Consider the following 24184-nt stretch of genomic DNA (forward strand, 5'->3'; position numbering starts at 1 on the left):
CATTGAACTAAAATCACCTGTTCAAAATGACACAACTTAACATCAAAGTATTACTATTTCAAAATGAAATTCGCACATTACATCTGAAATGACTGTCTATTAATTTCATTACAATGATCTAACTATCAATTGATACAACTGCACATCATCAAATTTCATCATCATTCTTTATCAGACGATGTTTCTGTGGTCCCATGTATCACTTTTCTAGACCATGGTTTCAGATTTGATATTACTGTACACTCACCGGCCACTTTATTAGGTACACCCATCTAGTACTGGGTAGGACCCCCTTTTGCCTCCACAACAGCCTGACTTATTTACGGTGTTGTACGTTAAGAGATGCCATTCTGTACACCACTGTTTTAAACAGCTGTTATTTGAGCATTTGTGGCCTTTCTGTTAGCTTGAATGAGTCTGGACATTCTCCTCTGACCTCTCTCATTAACAAGGTGTTTTGCCCACAGAACTGCCGCTCACTGAATGTGTTTTGTTTATTGCACCATTCTCTGTAATCTCTAGAGACTGTAGTGTATAAAAATCCCAGGAAGGTAGCTGTTTCTGAGACGCTGGAATTACCATGTGCGGCATCAACAATCATACCACGGTCAAAGTTTCCTAGATTACGCATCTTGCCCATTCTAATGTTTGGTCAAAAAACATCTTAAGCTCTCTACTTTTTTATTTATTTTACCTTTATTTAACCAGGCAAGTCAGTTAAGAACACATTCTTATTTTCAATGACGGCCTGGGAACAGTGGGTTAACTGCCTGTTCAGGGGCAGAACGACAGATTTGTACCTTGTCAGCTCGGGGGTTTGAACTCGCAACCTTCCGGTTACTAGTCCAACGCTCTAACCACTAGGCTACGCTGCCGCCCCAATATGCTCTATATATTGAGTTGCAGGCAGCCACATAATTCGCTGTTCGAATGTAACCTTCCTTGATGAGCTAAATCAGGTCTGTAGAGCTGATGGCATGACCTATGTCATTGTGTGGGATAATGTCAGGTTCCACCATGCTCAAATGGGGTAAGCATGGTTTCAGGCCCATCCACAATTTACCACCCTGTACTTACCCCCATACTCTCCTTTCCTAAAACCCGATTGAGGAATTTTTCTCCATATGGAGGTGGAAGGTACAGTGGGGAGAACAAGTATTTGATAAACTGCTGATTTTGCAGGTTTTCCTGCTTACAAAGCATGTAGAGGTCTGTAATTTTTATCATAGGTACACTTCAACTGTGAGAGACGGAATCTAAAACAAAAATCCAGAAAATCACATTGTATGATTTTTAAGTCATTAATTTACATTTTAATGCATGACATAAGTATTTGATACATCAGAAAAACAGAACTTAATATTTGGTACAGAAACCTGCTTGCAATTACAGAGATCATACGTTTCCTGTAGTTCTTGACCAGGTTTGCACACATGACAGCAGGGATTTTGGCCCACTCCTCCGTACAGACCTTCTCCAGATCCTTCAGGTTTCGGGGCTGTCACTGGGCAATACGGACTTTCAGCTCCCTCCAAAGATTTTCTATTGGGTTCAGGTCTGGAGACTGGCTAGGCCATTCCAGGACCTTGAGATGCTTCTTACGGAGCCACTCTATAGTTGCCCTGGCTGTGTGTTTCGGGTCGTTGTCATGCTGGAAGACCCAGCCACGACCCATCTTCAATGCTCTTACTGAGGGAAGGAGGTTGTTGGCCAAGATCTCGCGATACATGGCCCCATCCATCCTCCCCTCAATACGGTGCAGTCGTCCTGTCCCCTTTGCAGAAAAGCATCCCCAAAGAATGATGTTTCCACCTCCATGCTTCACGGTTGGGAAGGTGTTCTTGGGGTTGTACTCATTCTTCTTCCTCCTCTAAACACGGTGTGGAGTTTAGACCAAAAAGCTCTATTTTTGTCTCATCAGACGACATGACCTTCTCCCATTCCTCCTCGGGATCATCCAGATGGTCATTAGAAAACTTCAGACGGGCCTGGACATGCGCTGGCTTGAGCAGGGGGACCTTGCGTGCGCTGCAGGATTTTAATCCATGACGGCACAGTGCGTTACTAATGGTTTTCTTTGAGACTGTGGTCCCATCTCTCTTCAGGTCATTGACCAGGTCCTGCCATGTACTTCCGGCCTGATCCCTCACCTTCCTCATGATCATTGATGCCCCACGAGGTGAGATCTTGCATGGAGCCCCAGACCGAGGGTGATTGACCGTCATCTTGAACTTCTTCCATTTTCTAATAATTGCGGCAACAGTTGTTGCCTTCTCACCAAGCTACTTGCCTATTGTCCTGTAGCCCATCCCAGCCTTGTGCAGGTCTACAATTTTATCCCTGATGTCCTTACACAGCCCTCGAGTCTTGGCCATTGTGGAGAGGTTGGAGTCTGTTTGATTGAGTGTGTGGACAGGTGTCTTTTATACAGGTAACGAGTTCAAACAGGTGCAGTTAATACAGGTAATGAGTGGAGAACAGGAGGGCTTCTTAAAGAAAATCTAACAGGTCTGTGAGAGCCAGAATTCTTACTGGTTGGTAGGTGATCAAATACTTATGTCTTGCAATAAAATGCAAATTAATTACTTAAAAATCATACAATGTGATTTTCTGGATTTTTGTTTTAGGTTCCGTCTCTCACAGTTGCAGTGTACCTATGATTAAAAAAATTACAGACCTCTACATGCTTTGTAAGTAACCTGCAAAATCGGCAGTGTATCAAAAACTTGTTCTCCCCACTGTATATGATAGGCGCCCTCACGAACAAGCCACCCTTCTCCAGTCCATGGATGACGCATGCAATGACATCACGGCAGACCAGTGTCAGGCCTGGATTCACCCGAAGATTCTTCCCAAGATGTTTGTCTAATGAAAACATCCATTGTGATGTGGATGAGAACCTGTGGCCAAATCCACAAGACAGAGTTGATGGAAATATAGGACAGGAATCAATCTTTTGTTTTGCTTTTTACAGTAAGCCAGGTGAGGAACACTGCAGTTGACGTTTTACTGTAGTTTTTTCTTTTTTTGTAGCTAATTATTTTTGCTTTGATTCAAAGAAACCTATGTTGTGATTTTATTGTATTTCATCAATACATTTCATATTTTGTTCAATGATTCCACTGTGTCTGTAGTATTCTCTCTACTAGTCCTTTTACATTGATGTATTTACATGTATCACATATTTTGTACTACAATATTTAATGATTGTACGAACAACTACACAGTGAAACTATCGGTATCTTGTGTGTGGGTGATCTAAATGAATGTTCCTATGGTATTTCATGATAAATGAGTTATTTGAACCGATGATTCTGCAAGTGCAAGGTTTCTTTAAAGATATGAATTAACAATGCAATGTTTTGAACATTGGACAGCCTGTGTTACAAGTGATGACCGTTTTGAGTTTTGTGTCTAGAGTTTTGAAAAATGACCACAAGGTTCTGAAATTAGTGCCTAAGTGATTGTCAAAAACTGTAAGTTATCCACTGCTCTTCAGTGTGTGTGTTTCTGTGTGTGTGTGTGTGTGTGTGTGTGTGTGTGTGTGTGTGTGTGTGTGTGTGTGTGTGTGTGTGTGTGTGTGTGTGTGTGTGTGTGTGTGTGTGTGTGTGTGTGTGTGTGTGTGTGTGCGTGCGTGCGTGTGTGTGTCGGTGTGTGGGTAACTGTGTTTGTGTACGTGTTCATTATATGGGTGTCACTTTAAGTGCTTGAACTCAACTTGGGTCTTTGCCAATTTCTGCGCTCCACCTCTCTAGCACTTCTGCTGGCCACTTGGAATGCTCAGCCCTCAGTAAAACTAATTTCCCTCTCTCTCTCTGAGTCTGCTGTGCTGGTAACTGGACTTACAGGCAACTTCTGTTTTTTGTGCTGTAGGGAACAGTTAAAGTAGGGTTCTGCAGTTATCTGCCTTGTCAATATGATGTACATGATGTACAAATACAACATGATGTATTTGTACATCAAATAAGGCAAAACTTTTCATTTTAGTGTCAGTTTAGTGAGGCCCTAAGACAAAATGACAGTAGCTAAAAGTCATCTATTTGGCGTAAACCCAGTCGTTAAAGTGGCACTCCAGTCTTCGTTTCACCTCATTTAACAAAGGCAAATCGCAACAGCTGATCCAGGTAAATCATGACATAGCACCTCTTTTGTTCTCTATTGCTCCCCTATTGTTCCTCAAGCAAGGGGGAAGGCCGATGACAACACGACTTCCCATCAAACCAACTCCTTGAATGTCCTACTCCTTGAAGTTTGTAGTTGTATCTAAAAAACACTCTTTTGCTAAAAATATGTATTTTTTACCCTTTAGTGTGTGAATTTCAATGTATTTATACTTGGGAAATTGATTTCCAATAGGAAAAGTTCAAAAATCACTGGAGGACTTCTATTACAGCATCATTTTCTCCTAGTCCCTGATTATCAGTCACACCTGCTCTTAAACTTAACTAAATATTCATAATACAACATATGAATATGTTATTTGTCATATTTTTATCATAACTGTTATGTCACATGTTAAGGCTGTATGCTTTTTTGGTCACTGCTTCCTTATTCAAAACAGGACTGTATCTAGGAACCCGAGAGAATATCTTTTCATAACATTGTTGGGTGTGGTTTAGCAATGGTTTAATTATACAAGTTTGGGTGGTACTGGACGTCAGCAAGACAACCCAAGGCTGTAGCTTCAACAAATAGCCCTTTTGTAAAGAGTTATGTAGTTCAGTTACATTTGCCTGATCTTCTGGTGTTAGTGCTGCACCCACCCTTTACTTGTTGGCCTTTTTACTATACTAGCTCCTTCCTCATTCTAAAAGGAAGATTCAGTACTGTATAATCTTTGGGGATTAGAGACAACCAGGGCACATTTCCTGTGTTTCGTGTATTTATGATAAGTGCTTTAACAATTTTTCCAAAATAAAACCCAGCTGAATATGTGGGCCAATATAATGTCATGGGGAAACTTTTATAGAATAAACCATTTGTCCTATTTTTACGATGTATCATGCCAACACTTTTTAACAGACCCTCCAGAAGTCTCTGAAGCTCTGAGGAAGGCGTCTGACACGCTGAATTGTAAGCCTATTAGTTTGCCCTGGATAAACCTTAAGATCAATGTTGATATCTAATTTCTTCTCTGGGATAGTCATTTTTAAACTGGGGTAAAAAATAATAATTCTGGCCTCCTGAAAACCTGTTCTTGGCCAATGTCTCTCCGCTTCTATTCTCCTTTGCTTCCCCCTCTTTTTTTTAACCTCTCCTGGCTTCCCATTCCATATCTCCCCTCTTCCTTGGACACAGTGCAGTTGCAGCAGCATTCATACTGACCTCCTGCACCCCAACACTACCACCTATCCGCTGCCTTACTCTGACACCGGCCTCCTCCCCAACTCTGGAACTCCCTCCCTCTCCATGTCAGAACCTCACAATCCATACACATATTCAAGTCCTCACATAAGACACACCCCTTCACACAGGCTTACCCGGATTCTCTGTTGTCTTAGCTTTTCTCCTCTGTCTAATTCACTTCCTTGGTTAGTCTGCCATCATGTTAGTGTCCTCCATGGTTAGTCTATCCTTATGTTTAGTGGACTTTCACATACTTGCTTATTTTAATGTGTGATTTTATAGCTTTTTATCTTGCTGATTGTCTTGTGTAAAGTGACTTTGGGTGTCGTGAAAAGCGCTTTAAATAAAATGTATTATTATTATTCACCCACTCTCTGTGGCACAGTTTGCGAGTACCCTTCACTCTCGCACTTACTTTCTCCCCCTCTCTCTCTTTCTCTCTCTCCCCCCACTCACTGCACTGTGAGCTGATTGAAAGCAGCAGCTGCTTTCTCAGTGGCTGTTACCTGAACTGAGGGAGGAAGAGATAGTCGGGGAGAGCCGTCGCCGTGCCAAGGGATGCCAGCTGTCCTATATCGGGAATTCAACAGTGATGGGGACAGCAAGGAGACTGAAAGGCCCTGAGTCTGACCTCTCCACAGCACCCAAAACACAGAATGGACTTCCACAGCATCCTTTGGAATAGGCTCTATAGATTAGAATATATTGATCATATATTGGGGAATAGCAATATGCACATCATCACATCTTTGTGATACTGGAGATGAGATACATCAATGTTTACATTGTTGTTGACTGTTCTTTTGAAACAGAGTGACTGAAATGTTGTAAAAAACGAAACATGTAGAGTCATTTTTTATCACTATTTGTCATAAAGCACAGTCACTGACTAGGGTATGGGGAAAAGGAAATGTAGAATGTAGAACTGCAATCACAGTTACATCACCCAACTTTGATGCAGTGTTATTGAATTTAACATTGTTTTTGGACTGGGTCGGCAACACATAGGCCTACAGCAAGGAGAGTTTTAGCATGCAATTTACTATATTTATTGGAGAATTTGATTGATATGATCATTATGAGAAAGCACTCAGCATTACAATGTGAATGGAGAATCTATCAGGACTCCCTCACACTTATTGATCACTGTATTCACTCACCTTAGCCTGGTCGGAACCTCTTTTGAACCTGAATGTGTGTGAGATGTGGTGAAGGTGCCTTCCAGGTCATTGAAACAATGGGTCTGGGTCTCCCTTCTCAGTGCACTGTTTGAGTGCAAATCTCTGAATTTGAATACTCTTGTTATACTGATTGGGTCACCTAGAATCAATACCAGGCATTTCCTTTGTGTCTAGTGTAGCCTGCTCCTAAAGTAACAATCCAAGACAGTTTATAGTCCACGGAGAAAACTGTATATATATATATAGGTCTAGAGTAAACTGACTAAATAAAAAATATGATATGACAATTGTAAATGCTATGTACTCATGTTGAAACCAAATTGATGAAATAATGTAATTTCATTTCCAGAAAGCAGGTTTTAATAATCTCACTCAGGGTTATGAGACAATGGGGATTGGTTTGTTGAGATATCTAATCCAACTCAATATACAGTGGGGTAATCTACTTTCAGATTTTAATTAAACTCTTGTCAGTTGAGTTATTCAATGAGTCTCTGGTCATTTATTTCTCGTGCCAATAAAGAGTGTACTTGACCACATGTGGTTATTTAGTCCATTTATAAATTACCTAGCTATATTGTTTTTAGACCCTTTGATTGAATCAGAAAGGATTTCGTTCAAAATGGGAAAAAATGTCAAACATCATGACGTACCACGACAGACGGGCAATAGTTTTTCGCTGAATTGTGTGTGATTTGAGGGTTCGAGTAGGGAGGGGGAAGGGAAGCGGGGACGCAACCCAGTCTAGCCACCTCCCAGTGTATAAAAACTCAAACTCAACCAGCATTCTTTCTCTTTTTGTTACCTGGGTAGGGGCATCAGCAGTGGTCGAGTGAGCGCACAGTAACACCGGTAAGCGCGTTTATCTTATTTAGCCTCTAGTGGTTTAAAAAACAGGTCTAACATGTTAGCACGTTGGTTTTTATAACTTGTTAGACACATTGCGAAAACGTAAGCTATTTCAGATAGTATTTAATGGTGAGGACAATGTTTCAATTTAAAGTGACTTGGATGGTGTAGGGGGATGTTTTAACGTTACTCTTTAAGTTACCTTATAAAGTGATGATTTGGTTTAAGTGAACTTCAAGATATATTTTGCCGGGGGAAAAAAACGTTTTCAATTGGGGGAGGGGGAACTGGGGGTGGGGGGAAACAAAGGATACTAAAGCGGTGGCCTGTGAGGATGAGTAGGTAGCTAAATGGAATGTCTTCCATGATCTGAACAACTGCACGTAAACCCATGCGACTTGTCTAGTAGGGATAAATTCCTTCTGGATATTTGGAGTTCTTTCTGTAACTCTATACGACGTGGCCTGGAAGCAACACGTGTCGCTTTTGGCCCATGGCCGACTGAGGCCTAACCGTACGTGATCGTAACTCACTCACCCTTTTCCGGACGAGTTTAACGACGAAGTCAGCTGACAGAACTATTTTTATTTTGATGTAATTTTAATGGGATGTGGACAGTGATTTGATGGTCCATCGACATAAACGTTCGAATACATAGTCTGAGTGACCCGGTGTTTTAATGCTGCAGCCTTGTTCCCCAAGCAAATTGTTACACTAACGTCAATGTTCATTGTTATTAAGTGGTATCTCTGCTAATTTTATTTCAGAAACTAATTAAGCAACCATGGGAAAGGAAAAGATCCACATTAACATCGTGGTCATTGGCCATGTCGACTCCGGCAAGTCAACCACCACAGGCCATCTGATCTACAAGTGCGGAGGCATTGACAAGAGAACCATTGAAAAGTTCGAGAAGGAAGCAGCTGAGGTAAGCGGTTTTTCTGGTTGTTGAAGCTTTCTGTTCTGGTTACATTACTTTGGATCAAAGATGGCGACCACGGCATGTTTTTTTTTAAAACTAGTGAAGCCGGCAGGGTGTGGGTAACGAGTGCGCGCATGTGGGACGGTGCTTGCGCAGGCCTAGTGTCGGATAATGACGATGCACTTTGTGTAATGGCGGCTGAGGACTTTATAGCGGTCATGGCTAGGAGGGATAGTTTACATATTTACATCTAAAGTACATGTATACATTTTTTTTTAAACTTAACCCTTTCCCTAACCTTGACATGTCTCATAACCTGCTACAGACAAGCTATCCCATCTAGGCAACATTGGTATAAAGCATTCTCTACATTTGTGATATTGCATACATCAGGATCTGTTACATTATGCAAATGATTTGGGCTGTGTTTCCCAAATCCAATCTAGGCCTAACCGTAAATGAGCTACTTGCTCACTATACATTTTTGCTGTGTTACATTACTTCACCGGTAGAATGAAGTATTGACCATGATGTGCCTTTCCTCTAATTTTAGATGGGCAAGGGCTCTTTCAAGTATGCCTGGGTGCTGGACAAGCTGAAGGCTGAGAGGGAGCGTGGTATCACCATTGACATTTCTCTGTGGAAGTTTGAGACCGGCAGGTACTACGTCACAATCATTGATGCCCCTGGACACAGAGATTTCATCAAGAACATGATCACTGGTACCTCTCAGGTAATTGGGGGGGCCCCCAGTGCAATCAGAATATACTGTAAACCTGACCAACTAAGGTGATAGATGAACAAGTGTGTTTGGCTGACATGACTCCCCCCCCAGGCTGATTGCGCTGTGCTGGTTGTTGCCGGTGGTGTGGGTGAGTTTGAGGCTGGTATCTCCAAGAACGGCCAGACCCGTGAGCACGCTCTCCTCGCCTACACTCTGGGAGTGAAACAGCTCATTGTTGGAGTCAACAAGATGGACTCTACTGAGCCCCCCTACAGCCAGAAGCGGTTTGAGGAGATCCAGAAGGAGGTCACCACCTACATCAAGAAGATTGGCTACAACCCTGCCACTGTCGCCTTTGTGCCCATCTCTGGTTGGCATGGGGACAACATGCTGGAAGCCAGCGCCAATGTGAGTAGCCTATCCTCGGTGCATTCTACTACATTGAAAGTCTCACCCTGTTACTTGCATATGTCATGCTTTGTACATAAACAGAAATTTTCCTATTCTAGATGGGCTGGTTCAAGGGATGGAAGGTCGAACGTAAGGATGGTAACGCCAACGGTGTGACTCTGCTGGAGGCCCTAGACTCAATCCTGCCCCCCTCCCGCCCCACAGATAAGCCCCTTCGTCTGCCCCTCCAGGATGTCTACAAAATCGGCGGTAAGAACTAGTCCTAGACTTCATGTTTGTATACAGACTGTGTACTTGCTTCTGCTCTTGATCGTTAATCTATTCTCCCCTGGTTTCCCCATCAGGTATTGGAACAGTACCCGTGGGCCGTGTGGAGACTGGCACCCTGAAGGCTGGTATGATCGTCACCTTCGCCCCCGCTAATGTCACCACTGAGGTGAAGTCTGTGGAGATGCATCACGAGACCCTGGAATCGGCCATGCCCGGTGACAATGTTGGCTTCAACGTCAAGAACGTGTCCGTCAAGGATATCCGTCGTGGCAACGTGGCTGGAGACAGCAAAAACGACCCCCCAATGGAGGCCGGCACCTTCACCGCTCAGGTAGGCATGCTGTTTAAAATTGTTGGGTGGGTGAGCTTTCTTCCCTTGACAATTTAATTGTTTTCATGCTCTAATCGACCATGTCTTGTTTTTACAGGTCATCATCCTGAACCACCCTGGCCAGATCTCCCAGGGCTATGCCCCTGTACTGGATTGCCACACTGCTCACATCGCCTGCAAGTTCAGCGAGCTCAAGGAGAAGATTGACCGTCGTTCCGGCAAGAAACTTGAGGATGCCCCCAAGTTCCTGAAGTCTGGAGACGCTGCCATCGTTGACATGATCCCCGGCAAGCCCATGTGTGTGGAGAGCTTCCAGGAATACCCTCCTCTTGGTAAGTAATCCACAAGCCCTCCTACCACAGACATTGTTCCTTTTTTAAAAGGTCTTCTATGCTTGGAAAAGGCCTCGTTCCTAATTTTCTCTTGCCCTCAGGTCGTTTCGCTGTGCGTGACATGAGGCAGACTGTTGCTGTTGGTGTCATCAAGGCCGTCGACAAGAAGGCTGCCTCCAGCGGCAAGGTCACCAAATCTGCCGTTAAGGCTGGTAAAAAGTGAATTCTCCTCCCACAGGATGTCCCTCGGGTGGTGGGGTCTGCAGCCCTACATCCTGCGGAGTCTCGAAACCTGAGCTCTATACTTAAGGACTGGTTAATGCTGATTAAAACCCATCGTAAAAGTTTTCGCAGGAAAGGAACCCAATGCAGATACACTTTGTCACATGACTGACAGTGCCTCTTTCAGTTATATTTGAGTTAATGGTTGAGAACTACACCTGTTTGATGCCACAATTAAATTGGAAGAAAGCTGCTGGTAACTAATAAAGGTCTTTAAATGTCTTGACCAAAAAGCTTGCTCTGTCGTTTTCCTTAATCCTTGTTCTTGTTGTAGAGTGGGAGCTGTGCCATAGGGTAGAACAAGTGCAGCACTGTATCTAACTTGGTCTTTGCAGCTGTTTTGACACAAGCTATCCCTGACTGCTGCAAGGCTGTGCCCAGTGATGGTTTTTGCCAGCCAATCACCTAGGTGGGGTTACACTGGCATAACCAATGGCACTTTATTTCTCGTGACACCAGGGCTGTAGCGCCCGCCTCCCACTACACCGGTATAAAATGAGATGTGGGCTCATATTCTGTCCTTTTTCTCCGGTCTAAAGCAGGAATACCCGTTATCTGTATTGTTTCAGGTTAGTGAAGAAAATGCTCATTTCAGGATGTAATTGTTATGTAGCTACACTATTTACCGCAATATTGCTACACTTAAATTGCAGCATGGATATGAAAGTGTGGCAGCCTCTTTTGGGGCGCATGATTTTAGGACCGGTCTGATTTGTACAAGATGACTAACTGCTTTTAAAAATTGTCAGTCTCATTGCAGACCACCTAAAGTATAGTGGGTAATTTAATTTCGTTCATGGGTAACGGAGTGTAACAATTGCTGTAATATAGCCTAGATATAATTTTGAGTAGTCGGCTGTGCACGACTGCCTTCACGGCCATTAAGCGGGTGTCGTTGATTTGCCTCAACATGGCCGGCTTGCTAGTCTTATGACTGAACATGGAGGGCGGTGGGAGGGGAATATTTGTGGATAGCACATGGTGCATGAGTCAGGGGCGCCTATCGGCAATCTGTCGAATTCATCACTTGATTACACATTTATTGTCTACTCCTGCAGCCATGTCGGCCATATGTGATATTTGTGTAAATAAAATTGTACATCGGTAGTTATGTCAGTCTCCTTTTCATCAGTAAATCATGGGAAAGGAAAAGATCCACATCAACATTGTGGTCATTGGCCATGTCGACTCCGGAAAGTCAACCACCACAGGTCATCTGATCTACAAATGCGGAGGCATTGACAAGAGAACCATTGAAAAGTTCGAGAAGGAAGCCGCTGAGGTATGTTTGGGAGCCCAGGCATTTTCTAGGAATTCTGAGTTGGCTAATGTTGCTATGAATTGCGACGTTCTATAACGGGTGTGGTTAGAAGAGAATCCTTCAAGTGATTGCTTTGACACGAGCGCCATCTACTGTACCAAATGTATTGTCAGTTGTCGCCATTATGCACTAATTGCAAATGGCATATATTAATGTTAAACTGATTAAAATCCTATTTAAATCTAATCTGTTTTGTGACGAGTATTAGGGAACACTCGAACAAATGAATGTTGGCAAATGGGATTGAGTGACCAGTTTGACTTTAGTCAAGACAAATATGGATTATTTTTTTAATGGGACAGATTTATTGCTCAGCAGAAGTTTATCTGATTAGGCAGACATTTCTGGAGTAATTTGTTGGGATAGATCGTCAATTTGCAATTCACGAGTAATACTGTTGTAAATCAATTAAATTCTTAATTTGTGTTTGCATTTCATTAACTGACAAATTAGTACAAAATGATCAGACCTTTGTAGTAGGTGTAATTGGATCGATTTGAACTGTGTAGACATCTTAAGTGCAATAAAAGCAAACTTTTCTTTGCGTGTGTAGATGGGCAAGGGCTCTTTCAAGTATGCCTGGGTGCTGGACAAGCTGAAGGCTGAGAGGGAGCGTGGTATCACCATTGACATTTCTCTGTGGAAGTTCGAGACCGCCAAGTACTACGTCACAATCATTGATGCCCCTGGACACAGAGACTTTATCAAGAACATGATCACTGGTACCTCTCAGGTAAAGACGAGCTTTAATGTCCAATCTGTTTCCTAACTGAAAGAATCTATCAGTAGTGGCATTTTACCACAAGGTTTGGAGTGTCAATATCTATGACTTCATCTTCTCAGGCTGATTGCGCTGTGCTGATTGTTGCCGGTGGTGTGGGTGAGTTTGAGGCTGGTATCTCCAAGAACGGCCAGACCCGTGAGCACGCTCTCCTCGCCTACACTCTGGGAGTGAAACAGCTCATTGTTGGAGTCAACAAGATGGACTCTACTGAGCCCCCCTACAGCCAGAAGCGGTTTGAGGAGATCCAGAAGGAGGTCAGCACCTACATCAAGAAGATTGGCTACAACCCTGCCACTGTCGCCTTTGTGCCCATCTCTGGTTGGCATGGGGACAACATGCTGGAGGCTAGCCCCAACGTGAGTAGCCCATCCACACACGGTACACTAAACCACAGCAGTGTAGGTCTAGGTGGTTATATGCGTAAATTATTAGAGCTGGAACTTTATAGTAGGATTAACTTTGATAGGTAAGTAAGTCTGTGTAATTTTGATCTTGTTTCTTCTGTTGGCCATTGCAGATGGGCTGGTTCAAGGGATGGAAGGTCGAACGTAAGGAGGGTGGCGCTAGCGGTGTGACCCTTCTGGAGGCTCTGGACTCTATCCTGGCCCCCTCCCGCCCCACTGACAAGCCCCTCCGTCTGCCCCTGCAGGACGTCTACAAAATCGGCGGTAAGAACCAGTCATAGATCAATATGTTTGAATGTACTGGTTATTTTCTTTAGACATGAATGGGTATGTGTCTTGGGGTTAAATACTTGTTTCCCATCAGGTATTGGAACAGTACCTGTGGGCCGTGTGGAGACTGGCACCCTGAAGGCCGGTATGATCGTCACCTTCGCCCCCGCTAATGTCACCACTGAGGTGAAGTCTGTGGAGATGCACCACGAGACCCTGGAAGCGGCTCTACCCGGTGACAATGTCGGCTTCAACGTCAAGAACGTATCCGTCAAGGATATCCGTCGTGGCAACGTGGCTGGAGACAGCAAGAATGACCCCCCAATGGAGGCCGGCAACTTCACAGCTCAGGTGAGAGATGGAACTGATTTTCAATGTAGTTTTTGGAAAGATAATACAAAATACTAATATTCTAAGTCTACTTTACTACATATCTCGTTTCTGGCCATAAATTAGCACTTTCATAAACACATTTTTTTTAAAGTGCACTTTTTAAATTCAGTTTTGCCATGTACCAACCCCCTTTCACTGTAGGTCTAGAGTCCAGCCCATCCTTACCCAAACTTTACCCCAATCTTCAGGTCATCATCCTGAACCACCCCGGCACCATCTCCCAGGGCTATGCCCCCGTGCTGGATTGCCACACCGCTCACATCGCCTGCAAGTTCAGCGAGCTCAAGGAGAAGATCGACCGTCGTTCCGGCAAGAAGCTTGAGGACAACCCCAAAGCCCTGAAATCTGGAGACGCCGCCATCATTGTCATGGTGCCAGGAAAGCCCATGTGTGTGGAGAGCTTCGCTGCCTACCCTCCCCTTGGTGAGTCACACACGAACGCCTAATGATGACGATTATGGGTTAAGTGTTACGTGAGGGTTCCCATAACTGTATAAGAGACATCTGGGTAATGCAGCCTTTTGGTGTTGAAAGAATTCTCCACACATTTACTGTTGCATTGCTTGTAAGATGGTGAAGAGATCTTACTAGTCTCAACCTTACAATGTCACTTACAAAAACAGTGAAGTAGGAACTTCAATGACTTCTGGAATATGCTGACACTCCATTTAGCAAAACCACACAAAAAATCGTTCAGACCCGTCCAGTAACCATTTCTCTTAACTGTTGCAGGTCGTTTTGCCGTGCGCGACATGAGACAGACCGTTGCCGTTGGTGTCATCAAGGCCGTTGACAAGAAGGCTGCCAGCACTGGCAAGGTGACCAAGTCTGCCATTAAGGCCACCAAAGCCAAATGAATTCCTGCTCCAGACATCCAGCAACAACAAGGCGTGTCACCGGCATCCCATTCTGCAGTGTCTCAGAACCTGAGCTCTCTACTCAAGGACTGGCTAATGCTAATAAAAACCCATCGCAAAAGTTTTCGCAGGAAAGGAAAGCAAATGTTCGAAGAATAATGCTTTAGGGGAAATTATGATAAAACCAAAAATAAAAAAACATGAACATTAACTGCCAAAACGCTGCTGTTTCTTGTTTCTCATAAGCCAAACGCTGAATCAGTTACTGTTGGATACATACTGGTATCTATCATGAAATTATATGTTGTGTTAGAATATGAAAATAAAGTCTGATTTCTGTTGCTGTGAAACATTTGAGCTAGTTGTCAGATTTTGGATTGATTTGCTGAAAACGTTCCATTGGTTTACAATATTGACTACAAACAGAAAATAATACCTATCAATTTCTTTGGGGAATATTCGATAGATATGATTCACTGCCTCGGTTTTTCTCCTTTGAGTTACTTCAAAAATGTAAGTGCTGTTGCTAAACATGTCAATACTGTAGATGCATACTTTCAGAAAAGTGTCTGCCCTGTAGGAAATTGTACATCAGTACATTTCGGCTACTGTTAAATTATAGGGTTGTTACTGAAAGATAAACTAATTGCCAATGGGTTTTTTTCTCTCTTAATATTAAAGCTTTCGCACAAAATGGCAAGCTTTCACGAACCTAGTAGAGCATAATATTTGTATGACGGTACCTATACAATCAGTTTTACGTTCAGTATCAACCCGTCACCTGGAATACATATGTGCGACCCGTCATCCACTGCTAAAAAGACAAAGGAGGGGCAATGCTCTTTTATCTTTCATTTATCATGTGACATCATACTTGGGAAATAGAAAGCGAAAATGGGAATAGTGGCAGGAAACGGGGATATGCTGTCACAGAGAGAAGGAGCACAGTAAGTGAGCCGACACGGAGAAGAGCAATAGCGACGTCTCAAGTCTGTCACCCTACCAAGCTGATATTTGTGACGAAGACGGCAATAGCAGGCAAATCTTCACAACCCGTGTAACATTTCACAATGGTTGAATGATTATTTAACAATCGGTCTGGGATTATGAGTAAAATGTCACAAGCCAGGTTGTCTTGAGTAAAATGTAGCCTGGGCTGGGGTCATTGTGGTTCGGGTAAGGTTTTGGAAACAACAATTATGTTAATTCCTCATGGCAGGACCTCAGCATTACTTTCATTGTACTAAAATTACATCAAATTTAGTCATTTATTATGATCTCTGTGGTGCTATGTTTATAAGCACCCACTAAAGGTTGAGAGGTAGTTTTTTATTGTTGAGCAGTCCTATCCCATATACATTCAACCTAGAAGGAAGAGAATATTCAAATTATATTTATGTCATACTTGCAGATATAGTTTCTCTGAATTGATTTGTGTTTGTGTGCATTGATCAAAGTAGAAAGATGAACAGAAGCACACCTCAGAGGGGATCATCCTCCAGGAGACAGAGCTCAGTTCCATCCACACCCTCTGGAGAGCACCAGACAACTCCACCACTCAGAAGGACCCCATCCACCCCCATCGACCTCCAACCTAGCCTGGGTAGAGAGGCAGAGGAGGGTGGGTCTCTGGACGGAGATGGGGGTAGCCCTATAGAGGACTCTCAGACTGGGGCATTGCTGGGTCAGGATGATGGAAATGCCAGTACCCCAGCCACACTCACCTCACACCTCCCTAGGCAGAGACCCCACCTGGCAGGTAATAGCATGGTAGACCTGCTCGCTTCAATGCTATTGTTGATTGTCCTCATCTGATGTGTGTATCAGTGTATGTCAAAGATGCTAAGACAATCAGTAACATGTTACATTCATTAATCTAGCTAGAATTGACATTCTGAGTTGAGTGAGTTTTTGCCTCTGAGACAGAAAGATGTTTTGTAGATGAAGTTCATGTGTGTATAATCCTGTAAAACAGGTTGAAATTTACACCATTCATGCTTCAATACTATGCTCATCTGAGACAGTCCAGCCAATACATCAATCTGCCCACAGCCGAGATCCCCAAACCAGGGGACGAGCTGGCCCCTATCTCCCCAGAGCTGGCCCGTTGGATCAGGCTTCGGGCCCAGGACCTTAAGCTCCGCCAGAGTGACCGCCAGTGGGCCGTGGACCTGGTCAACCATCTCCGGGAAAGCATGCTGGTCTTCCTCAAGAACAGTGACGAGCAGCCCTACTTCCAGTCAGCCTCTGTGCTCAGCAGTGGTTCATACTACGAGATGGTCAAGGTAACTCACACCATGAGACAGGATATGTCTCTGACTGGCAGCTCATTTAAAACACATGAACACAAGAGAATAACTCAACAGCAAATTATCCACATTTCCACTTAAGGTGTGTTTTAAAAAACATGGATTAACCCTGAGTGACTGATTAGGCAGTATCGATGAGCCAATACTGCAATATGGCTGCCTGTCCTGCATTACCGGTAAATCTCTTACCCCCTCACTAATGCCCCACCTTAACACTGATAGGAATGTTTGCTGTCCATCATCAAATTCTTTCCACAAACATATACAGCAAAAACAAATCCTCACCCCCAAACACATACAGTTGAAGTCAGAAGTTTACATACACCTTAGCCAAATACATTTAAACTCAGTTTTCACTATTCCTGACATTTAATCCTAGTAAAAATTGCCTTTAAATTGTTTAACTTGGGTCAAACGTTTTGGGTAGCCTTCCACAAGCTTCCCACAATAAGTTGGGTGAATTTTGGCCCATTCCTCCTGGCAGACCTGGTGTAACGGAGTCAGGTTTGTAGGCCTCCTTGCTCGGACACTCTTTTTCAGTTCTGCCCACAACTTTTCTATAGGATTGAGGTCAGGGCTTTGTTGTCCTTAAGCCATTTTGCCACAACTTTGGAAGTATGCTTGAGGTCATTGTCCATTTGGAAGACCCATTTTCGACCAAGCTTTAACTTTCTGACTGATGTCTTGAGATGTTGCTTCAATATATCCACATAATTTTCCTACCTCATGATGCCATCTATTTTGTGAAGTGCACCAGTCCCTCCTGCAGCAAAGCATCCCCACAACATGATGCTGCCACCCCTGTGCTTCACGGTTGGGATGGTGTCATTTGGCTTGCAAGCCTCCCCCTTTTTCCTCCAAACATAACAATGGTCATTATGGCCAAACAGTTCTATTTTTGTTTCATCAGACTACAGGACATTTCTCAAAAAAGTATGATCTTTGTCCCCATATGCAGTTGCAAACCGTAGTCTGGCTTTTTTATGTCCGTTTTGGAGCAGTGGCTTCTTCCTTGCTGAGCGGCCTTTCAGGTTATGTCGATAGAACTCCTTTTACTTTGGCTATAAACTCAGCAAAATAAGAAACGTCCCTTTTTCAGGACCCTATCTTTCAAAGATAATTCGTAAAAATCCAAATAACTTCAGATCTTCATTGTAAAGGTATTAAACACGGTCTCCCATTCTTGTTCAATGAACCATAAAAATAAATGAACATGCACCTGTGGAACGGACACTAAAAGCTTTACAGACGGTAGGCAATTAAGGTCACAGTTATGAAAACGTAGGACACTAAAGATGCCCTTCTGCTGACTCTGAAAAACACAAAAAGAAAGATGCCCAGGGTCCCTGCTCATCTGCGTGAACGTGCCTTAGGCATACTGCAAGGAGGCCTGAGGACTGCAGATGTGGCCAGGGAAATAAATTGCAACGTCCGTACTGTTAGACGCCTAAGACAGTGCTACAGGTAGGCAGGACGGACAGCTGATCGTCCTCGCAGTGGCAGAACACGTGTAACAACATCTGCACAGGATCGGTACATCCGAACATCACACCTGCGGGACAGATACAGGATGGCAACAACAACTGCCCGAGTTACACCAGGAACGCACAATCCCTCCATCAGGGCTCAGACTGTCCGCAATAGCCTGAGAGAGGCTGGACTGAGGGCTTGTAGGCCTGTTGTAAGGCAGGTCCTCACCAGACATCACCGGCAACAACGTTGCCTATGGGCACAAACCCACCGTCGCTGGACCAGACAGGACGGGCAAAAAGTGCGCTTCACTGACGAGTCGCGGTTTTGTCTCACCAGGGGTGATGGTCAGATTTGCGTTTATCGTAGAAGGAATGAGCGTTACACTGAGGCCTGTACTCTGGAGCGGGATCGATTTGAAGGTAGAGGATCCGTCATGGTCTGGGGCGGTGTATCATAGCATCATCGGACTGAGCTTGTTGTCATTGCAGGCGATCTCAACGCTGTGCATTACAGGGAAGACATCCTCCTCCCTCATGTGGTACCCTTCCTGCAGGCTCATCCTGAGATGACCCTCCAGCATGACAATACCACCAGCCATACTGCTTGTTCTGTGTGGGATTTCCTGCAAGACAGAAATGTCAGTGTTCTGCCATGGCCAGCGAAGAGCCTGGATCTCAATCCCATTGAGCACGTCTGGGACCTGTTGGATCAGAGGGTGAGGGCTAGGACCATTCCCCACAGAAATGTCATGGAACTTGCAGGTGCCTTGGTGGAAGAGGGGGGTAACATCTCACAGCAAGAACTGGCAAATCTGGTGCAGTCCATGAGGAGGAGATGCACTGCAGTGCGTAATGCAGCTGGTGGCCGCACCAGATACTGACTGTTACTTTTGATTTTGACCCCCCCCCCTTTGTTCAGGGACACATTGCTCAATTTCTGTTAGTTCCATGTCTGTGGAACTTGTTCAGTTTATGTCTCAGTTGTTGAATCTTAGGTTCATACAAATATTTACACATGTTAAGTTTGCTGAAATTAAACAGTTGACAGTGAGAGGACGCTTCTTTTTAAAAACTTTTGTACCTGTTTCCTCCAGCATATTCACAAGGTCCTTCGCTGTTGTTCTGCGATTGATTTGCACTTTTTGCACCAAAGTACGTTCATCTCTAGGAGACAGACCGTGTCTCCTTCCTGAGTGGTATGACTGCTGTGGTCCCATGGTGTTTATACTTGCGCACTATTGTTTGTACTGATGAACGTGGTACCTTCAGGCATTTGGAAATTGCTCCCAAGGATGAACCAGACTTGTGGAGGTCTACATTTTTTTTCTGAGGTCTTGGGTGATTTCTTTTGATTTTCCCATGATCTCAAGCAAAGAGGCACTGAGTTTGAAGGTAGGTCTTGAAATACATCCACAGGTACATCTCCAATTGGCTCAAATGATTTCAATTAGCCTATCAGAAGCTTCTAAAGCCAAGACATCATTTTGGGGAATTTTCCAAGCTGTTTAAAGGCACAGTCAACTTAGTGTATGTAAACGTCTGACCCCCTGGAATTGTGATACAGTGAATTATAAGTGAAATAATCTGTCTGTAAACAATTTTTGGAAAAATGACTTGTGTCATGCACAAAGTCCTAACCGACTTGCCAAAACTATAGTTTGTTAAGAAGAAATTTGTGGAGTGGTTGAAAAACGAGTTTTAATGACTCCAATCTAAGTGTATGTAAATTTCCGACTTCAACTGTAGTATCACATACTGTACATAATAGGGAAATATGACATGCAAACATGGAGGTCCTTGTTCTTCTTGTGTTGAATGTCAAGTGTTGCTGTTTGTGAGTTCATCTGGGTCAGTCAAACCTGCCCTTTGCATTCAGTGAGTATACTTTACTTTAATTATAATCCTGTGAATGAAACTAAATAGTATATAAATAGTAAATTGTACTTATTGCCATTGTGTGCCAACAGATACTCAACCCAAATGAGTTTGACATGATGCTGAAGCTCCAGTCTCCTTCCCGCCTCAAAATGACTGAACTGGACCAATACCACGGCCTCTTCTACGAAGTCGCCCTATCCCGATCAACCCGTTCCCACATACGGTCTTTCCTTTTGGACGATGGGCTCACCATCTCAGCCAGCAAGATCATAAATGAAATGCACCGTCTGGTCCGCAAGTTCATCAGCACCTACAGAGGTGTGGTAAATGGTCTATATTCACCTGAGAGTATACGAATGCAGTCATACAAATGCTAACATACCCATACTGTATATCTTGTACAATTGGTTTGTCTGTAGATGCTATGTTGTTGAGGGGTCAATATGATTATTTGAGCCTTTGAGGTCAGTGGTCGTAGTTCACATCTCCAACCACCTGGGGCATTGTTTTGTCTAAATATGACATGACGTTGCCTGTATGCTTTTGTGTGTTCTTTGATCAACAGTGCCTGGAAATAGCTGGCGTTGGGTTGTGAATAGGAAGCGTCCAAACTCACCAGCGGTGACCCTTTCCCTGTTGGAGGTGGATAATGGGAAACAGGAACTACTTTCTGTGGATGTGGTGCCCGCTCTGGAAGTGCCCTCCTCACAGGGCTGGCCTCTGGCTGCCCGCGCCGGCCCAGATGTGGACAACTGGCTGGGGAAGAAGACCCGGCGCTCTCTCACCCACCAAACTTGCTTCTTTGTGCCCAAGAAACCCCCGGGACGAAACCTTAGTGAGGCAGCTAAAGGTGTGCGGAACATTGTAGTTTTGTGCCAGAGGTGCTGGACTCTGGATGTGTATAGTTTTTGTGACTGATACATGATTGATACACTGAATGTGAATGATATTTTCCCTTTGATTGAAATGTTGCTGCTTTGTCTCCTGCAGAGAGTTGGAGGATTTCCTTTTCTCACATAGAAAAGGAACTGATCAAGACTCATGGGAACAAGAGGACCTGCTGTGAGACCTCTGCCACCAAGTGCTGCCGGTCAGAATTCACTCTACAACACCGTTTACTATCACCTGTGACTCATTTAGCCCTAATACTGAACAAACACCTTTATGTGAAGTGATCGATATTAGGAACAAAACCTCTCTTTCTCTCCTCCTCTCCTTTAGTAAGCAGTGCTTCAAGCTCCTTAAGTGCCTGATCGAGGGACTGAAGCAACGCTACCCTCAAGAGCTGGATGCTCTGTGCTCCTACCACGGGAAGACAGCCTTCCTACACACCCTCTCGATCAGGGCCCAGGACTCCCTGTGGACGCCCCGTCAGCTGCCTGCCTGCTTCATGCACCTCCTAAGGGCCCTGGAGGGCCACGCAAGCAGTGGTCTGCTCCCCCACTTCTTTGTCCCCACCTCCAACCTCTTTGCCCCACCAACCTTCCCGCGCAAAGCTTTGGTGTTTCTGATTGAGGCTCTGGAGGAGCAGAGGAGACAGGGGCTTCCCCTTTTAATGCCCCCGGCTCCTGCCCCACCACTGGCAGTGCACTCCCACAGTGACTCCCAGCCCCAGCTTTCCCCTGTTGTACAGCAGACTCCTGTTATCCAGTATCCTGTTATCCTGCCACCCCAAGTTGTTGAGATGAAATCCTTTGAGCAAATGTTCAAAATTGTGGCTTTGGTTGTGGTTCTTGTCTATGTTTGTTACCTCCTGTAGAGGTGTCTGTCCTGCCCATCGGTGGTAGGAAGGTGGCAGAGACAGTCTATCTTCAGCAGATGGTGGTAAAATGACATGCAGCTGTAGAAAATGGTATGCCATTTTGAAACAGTATAACATAGGATAGGATTCCAGATTTGTATTTCTCTCTAAATCTTTTCTTTGCTCTAGACAAACACAATTAAACATTTAGCCCAAAAGTAAAAATTTTGAATTTGTATATACAGTGCATTCGGGAATTATTCAGACCCCTTTTTCCACATTTTTTTATGCTGCAGCCTTATTCTAAACTGTTCCTCATTAATCTACACACAATACCCCACAATGACGAAGCGAAAACAGGTTTTTAGAAATGTATAAAAAAATAACAAACAGAAATACCTTATTTACATAAATATTCAGACCTTTTGTTATGATTCTCGAAATTGAGCTCAGGTGCATCCTGTTTCCATTGATCATCCTTTATATGTTTCTACAACTTGATTGGAGTCCACCTGTGGTAAATTCAGTTGATTGGACATGATTTGGATAGTAACACACCTGTTTATATAAGGTCCCACAGTTGACAGTGCATGTTAGAGCAAAAACCAAGCCATGAGGTCAAAAGAATTGTCCAAGGAGCACCGAGACAGGTACCAAAAAATGTCTGCAGCTTTGAAGGAAGGTCTCCAAGAACACAGTGGCATCCATCATTCTTAAATGGAAGTAGTTTGGAACCACCAAGACTCTTCCTAGAGCTGGCCGCCAAGCCAAACTGAGCAATCGGGGGAGAAGGGCCTTGGTCAGGGAGGTGACCAATAACCCGATGGTCACTCCGACAGAGCTCCAGAGTTCCACTGTGGCGATGGGAGAACCTTCCAGAAGGAAAACCATCTCTGCAGCACTGCCCCAATCAGGCCTTTATGGTAGAGTGGCCAGATGGAAGCCACTCTTCAGTAAAAGGCACATGATTCTCTGGTCTGATGAAACCAAGATTGAACTCTTTGGCCTGAATGCCAAGTGTCACATCTGGAAGATAACCTGGTCCCTTCCCTACGGGAGAGCATAGTGGTGGCAGCATCATGCTGTAGGGATGTTTTCAGCACCAGAGACTGGGTGACTAGTCAGGATTGAGGGAAAGATCAACAGAGAAAAATATAATGAGATGCTTGATGAAAACCTGCTCCAGAGCGCTGAGGACCTGACTGTGGCGAAGGTTCAGCTTCCAACAGGACAATGACCCTGAGCACACAGCCAAGACAACGCAGGAGTGGATTTGGGACAAGTCTCTGAAGGTCCTTGAGTGGCCCAGCCAAAGCCCGGACTTGAACCCGATCTAACATCTGCACAGAGACCTGAAAATAGCTGTGCAGCGAAGCTCCCCATCCAACCTGACAGAGCTTGAGAGGATCTGGGTGAAACTCTCCAAAGACCGTTGTGCCCAGCTAGTAGTGTCATACCCAAGAAGACTTGAGGCTGTAATCGCTGCCAAAGGTGCTTCAAGAAAGTACTGAGTAAAGGGTCTGACTACTTAAGTACCGACCAATCTAAAGACTAGAGCTGCCGCTTTCAAGGAGCGGGACACTAATCCGGACGCTTATAAGAAATCCTGCTATGCACTCAGATGAACCATCAAACAGGCAAAGTGTCAATACAGAACTAAGATTGGATCCTACTTCACCGGCTCTGATGCTCGTCAGATGTCGCAGAGCTTGCAAACTATTACGGACTACAAAGGGAATCTTAGCCGCAAGCTGCCCAGTGATGCGAGCCTACCAGACAGTCTAAATGCCTGTTATGCTCGCTTTGAGGAAAGCAACACTGAAGCATGCATGAGAGCACCAGCTGTTCCGGATGACTGTGTGAGCGAGACCTTTAAACAGGTCAACATTTACAAGGCCACAGGGCCAGACGGGTTACCAGGACGTGTACTCAGAGCGTGCGCGGACCAACTGGCAAGTGTCTTCACTGATATTTTCAATCTCTCCCTGACCGAGTCTGTAGTACCTACATGTTTCAAGCAGACCGCCATAGTTCATAGCACAAGAAAGCGAAGGTAACCTGCCTAAATGACTACTGCCCCATAGCACTCACGTCGGTAACCATGAAG

General features: G+C 44.3%; 3 protein-coding genes across 7 annotated transcripts; all 3 read left to right on the forward strand.

The window, feature by feature from the left end:
• The first annotated feature begins 7224 nt into the window (after positions 1–7224).
• Positions 7225–10881, forward strand: LOC112229905 (elongation factor 1-alpha, oocyte form). The gene is made up of 8 exons (XM_024396038.2): positions 7225–7379; positions 8144–8304; positions 8852–9031; positions 9134–9430; positions 9532–9682; positions 9778–10034; positions 10132–10366; positions 10468–10881. The coding sequence occupies exons 2-8, from the start codon at positions 8161–8163 to the stop codon at positions 10587–10589; spliced, it is 1386 nt and encodes a 461-aa protein (XP_024251806.1). The 5' UTR covers positions 7225–7379; positions 8144–8160; the 3' UTR covers positions 10590–10881.
• A 200-nt stretch (positions 10882–11081) lies between these two features.
• LOC112229903 (elongation factor 1-alpha) lies at positions 11082–15034 on the forward strand. Its single transcript, XM_024396037.2, has 8 exons — positions 11082–11217; positions 11781–11930; positions 12523–12702; positions 12813–13109; positions 13271–13421; positions 13522–13778; positions 14009–14243; positions 14553–15034. Exons 2-8 carry the CDS (start codon positions 11787–11789, stop codon positions 14675–14677), a joined length of 1389 nt encoding a protein of 462 aa, XP_024251805.1. The 5' UTR covers positions 11082–11217; positions 11781–11786; the 3' UTR covers positions 14678–15034.
• A 538-nt stretch (positions 15035–15572) lies between these two features.
• On the forward strand, positions 15573–22409 carry LOC112229902 (cyclic GMP-AMP synthase). Of its 5 annotated transcripts, none has more exons than XM_024396034.2 (7): positions 15573–15715; positions 16138–16436; positions 16730–16962; positions 20426–20654; positions 20902–21186; positions 21327–21426; positions 21558–22409. In XM_024396034.2, the coding sequence occupies exons 2-7, from the start codon at positions 16142–16144 to the stop codon at positions 22093–22095; spliced, it is 1680 nt and encodes a 559-aa protein (XP_024251802.1). In that variant the 5' UTR covers positions 15573–15715; positions 16138–16141; the 3' UTR covers positions 22096–22409. The 5 variants fall into 5 exon arrangements, with proteins under 5 accessions (XP_024251802.1, XP_024251800.1, XP_024251801.1 ...); XM_024396032.2 differs by having other exon boundaries at positions 15575–15853; positions 16135–16436; XM_024396033.2 differs by having other exon boundaries at positions 15575–15853.
• Positions 22410–24184: the final 1775 nt, after the last annotated feature.

This window comes from Oncorhynchus tshawytscha, linkage group LG31 (assembly GCF_018296145.1).
Source record: "Oncorhynchus tshawytscha isolate Ot180627B linkage group LG31, Otsh_v2.0, whole genome shotgun sequence".
NCBI classification, from domain to species: domain Eukaryota; kingdom Metazoa; phylum Chordata; class Actinopteri; order Salmoniformes; family Salmonidae; genus Oncorhynchus; species Oncorhynchus tshawytscha.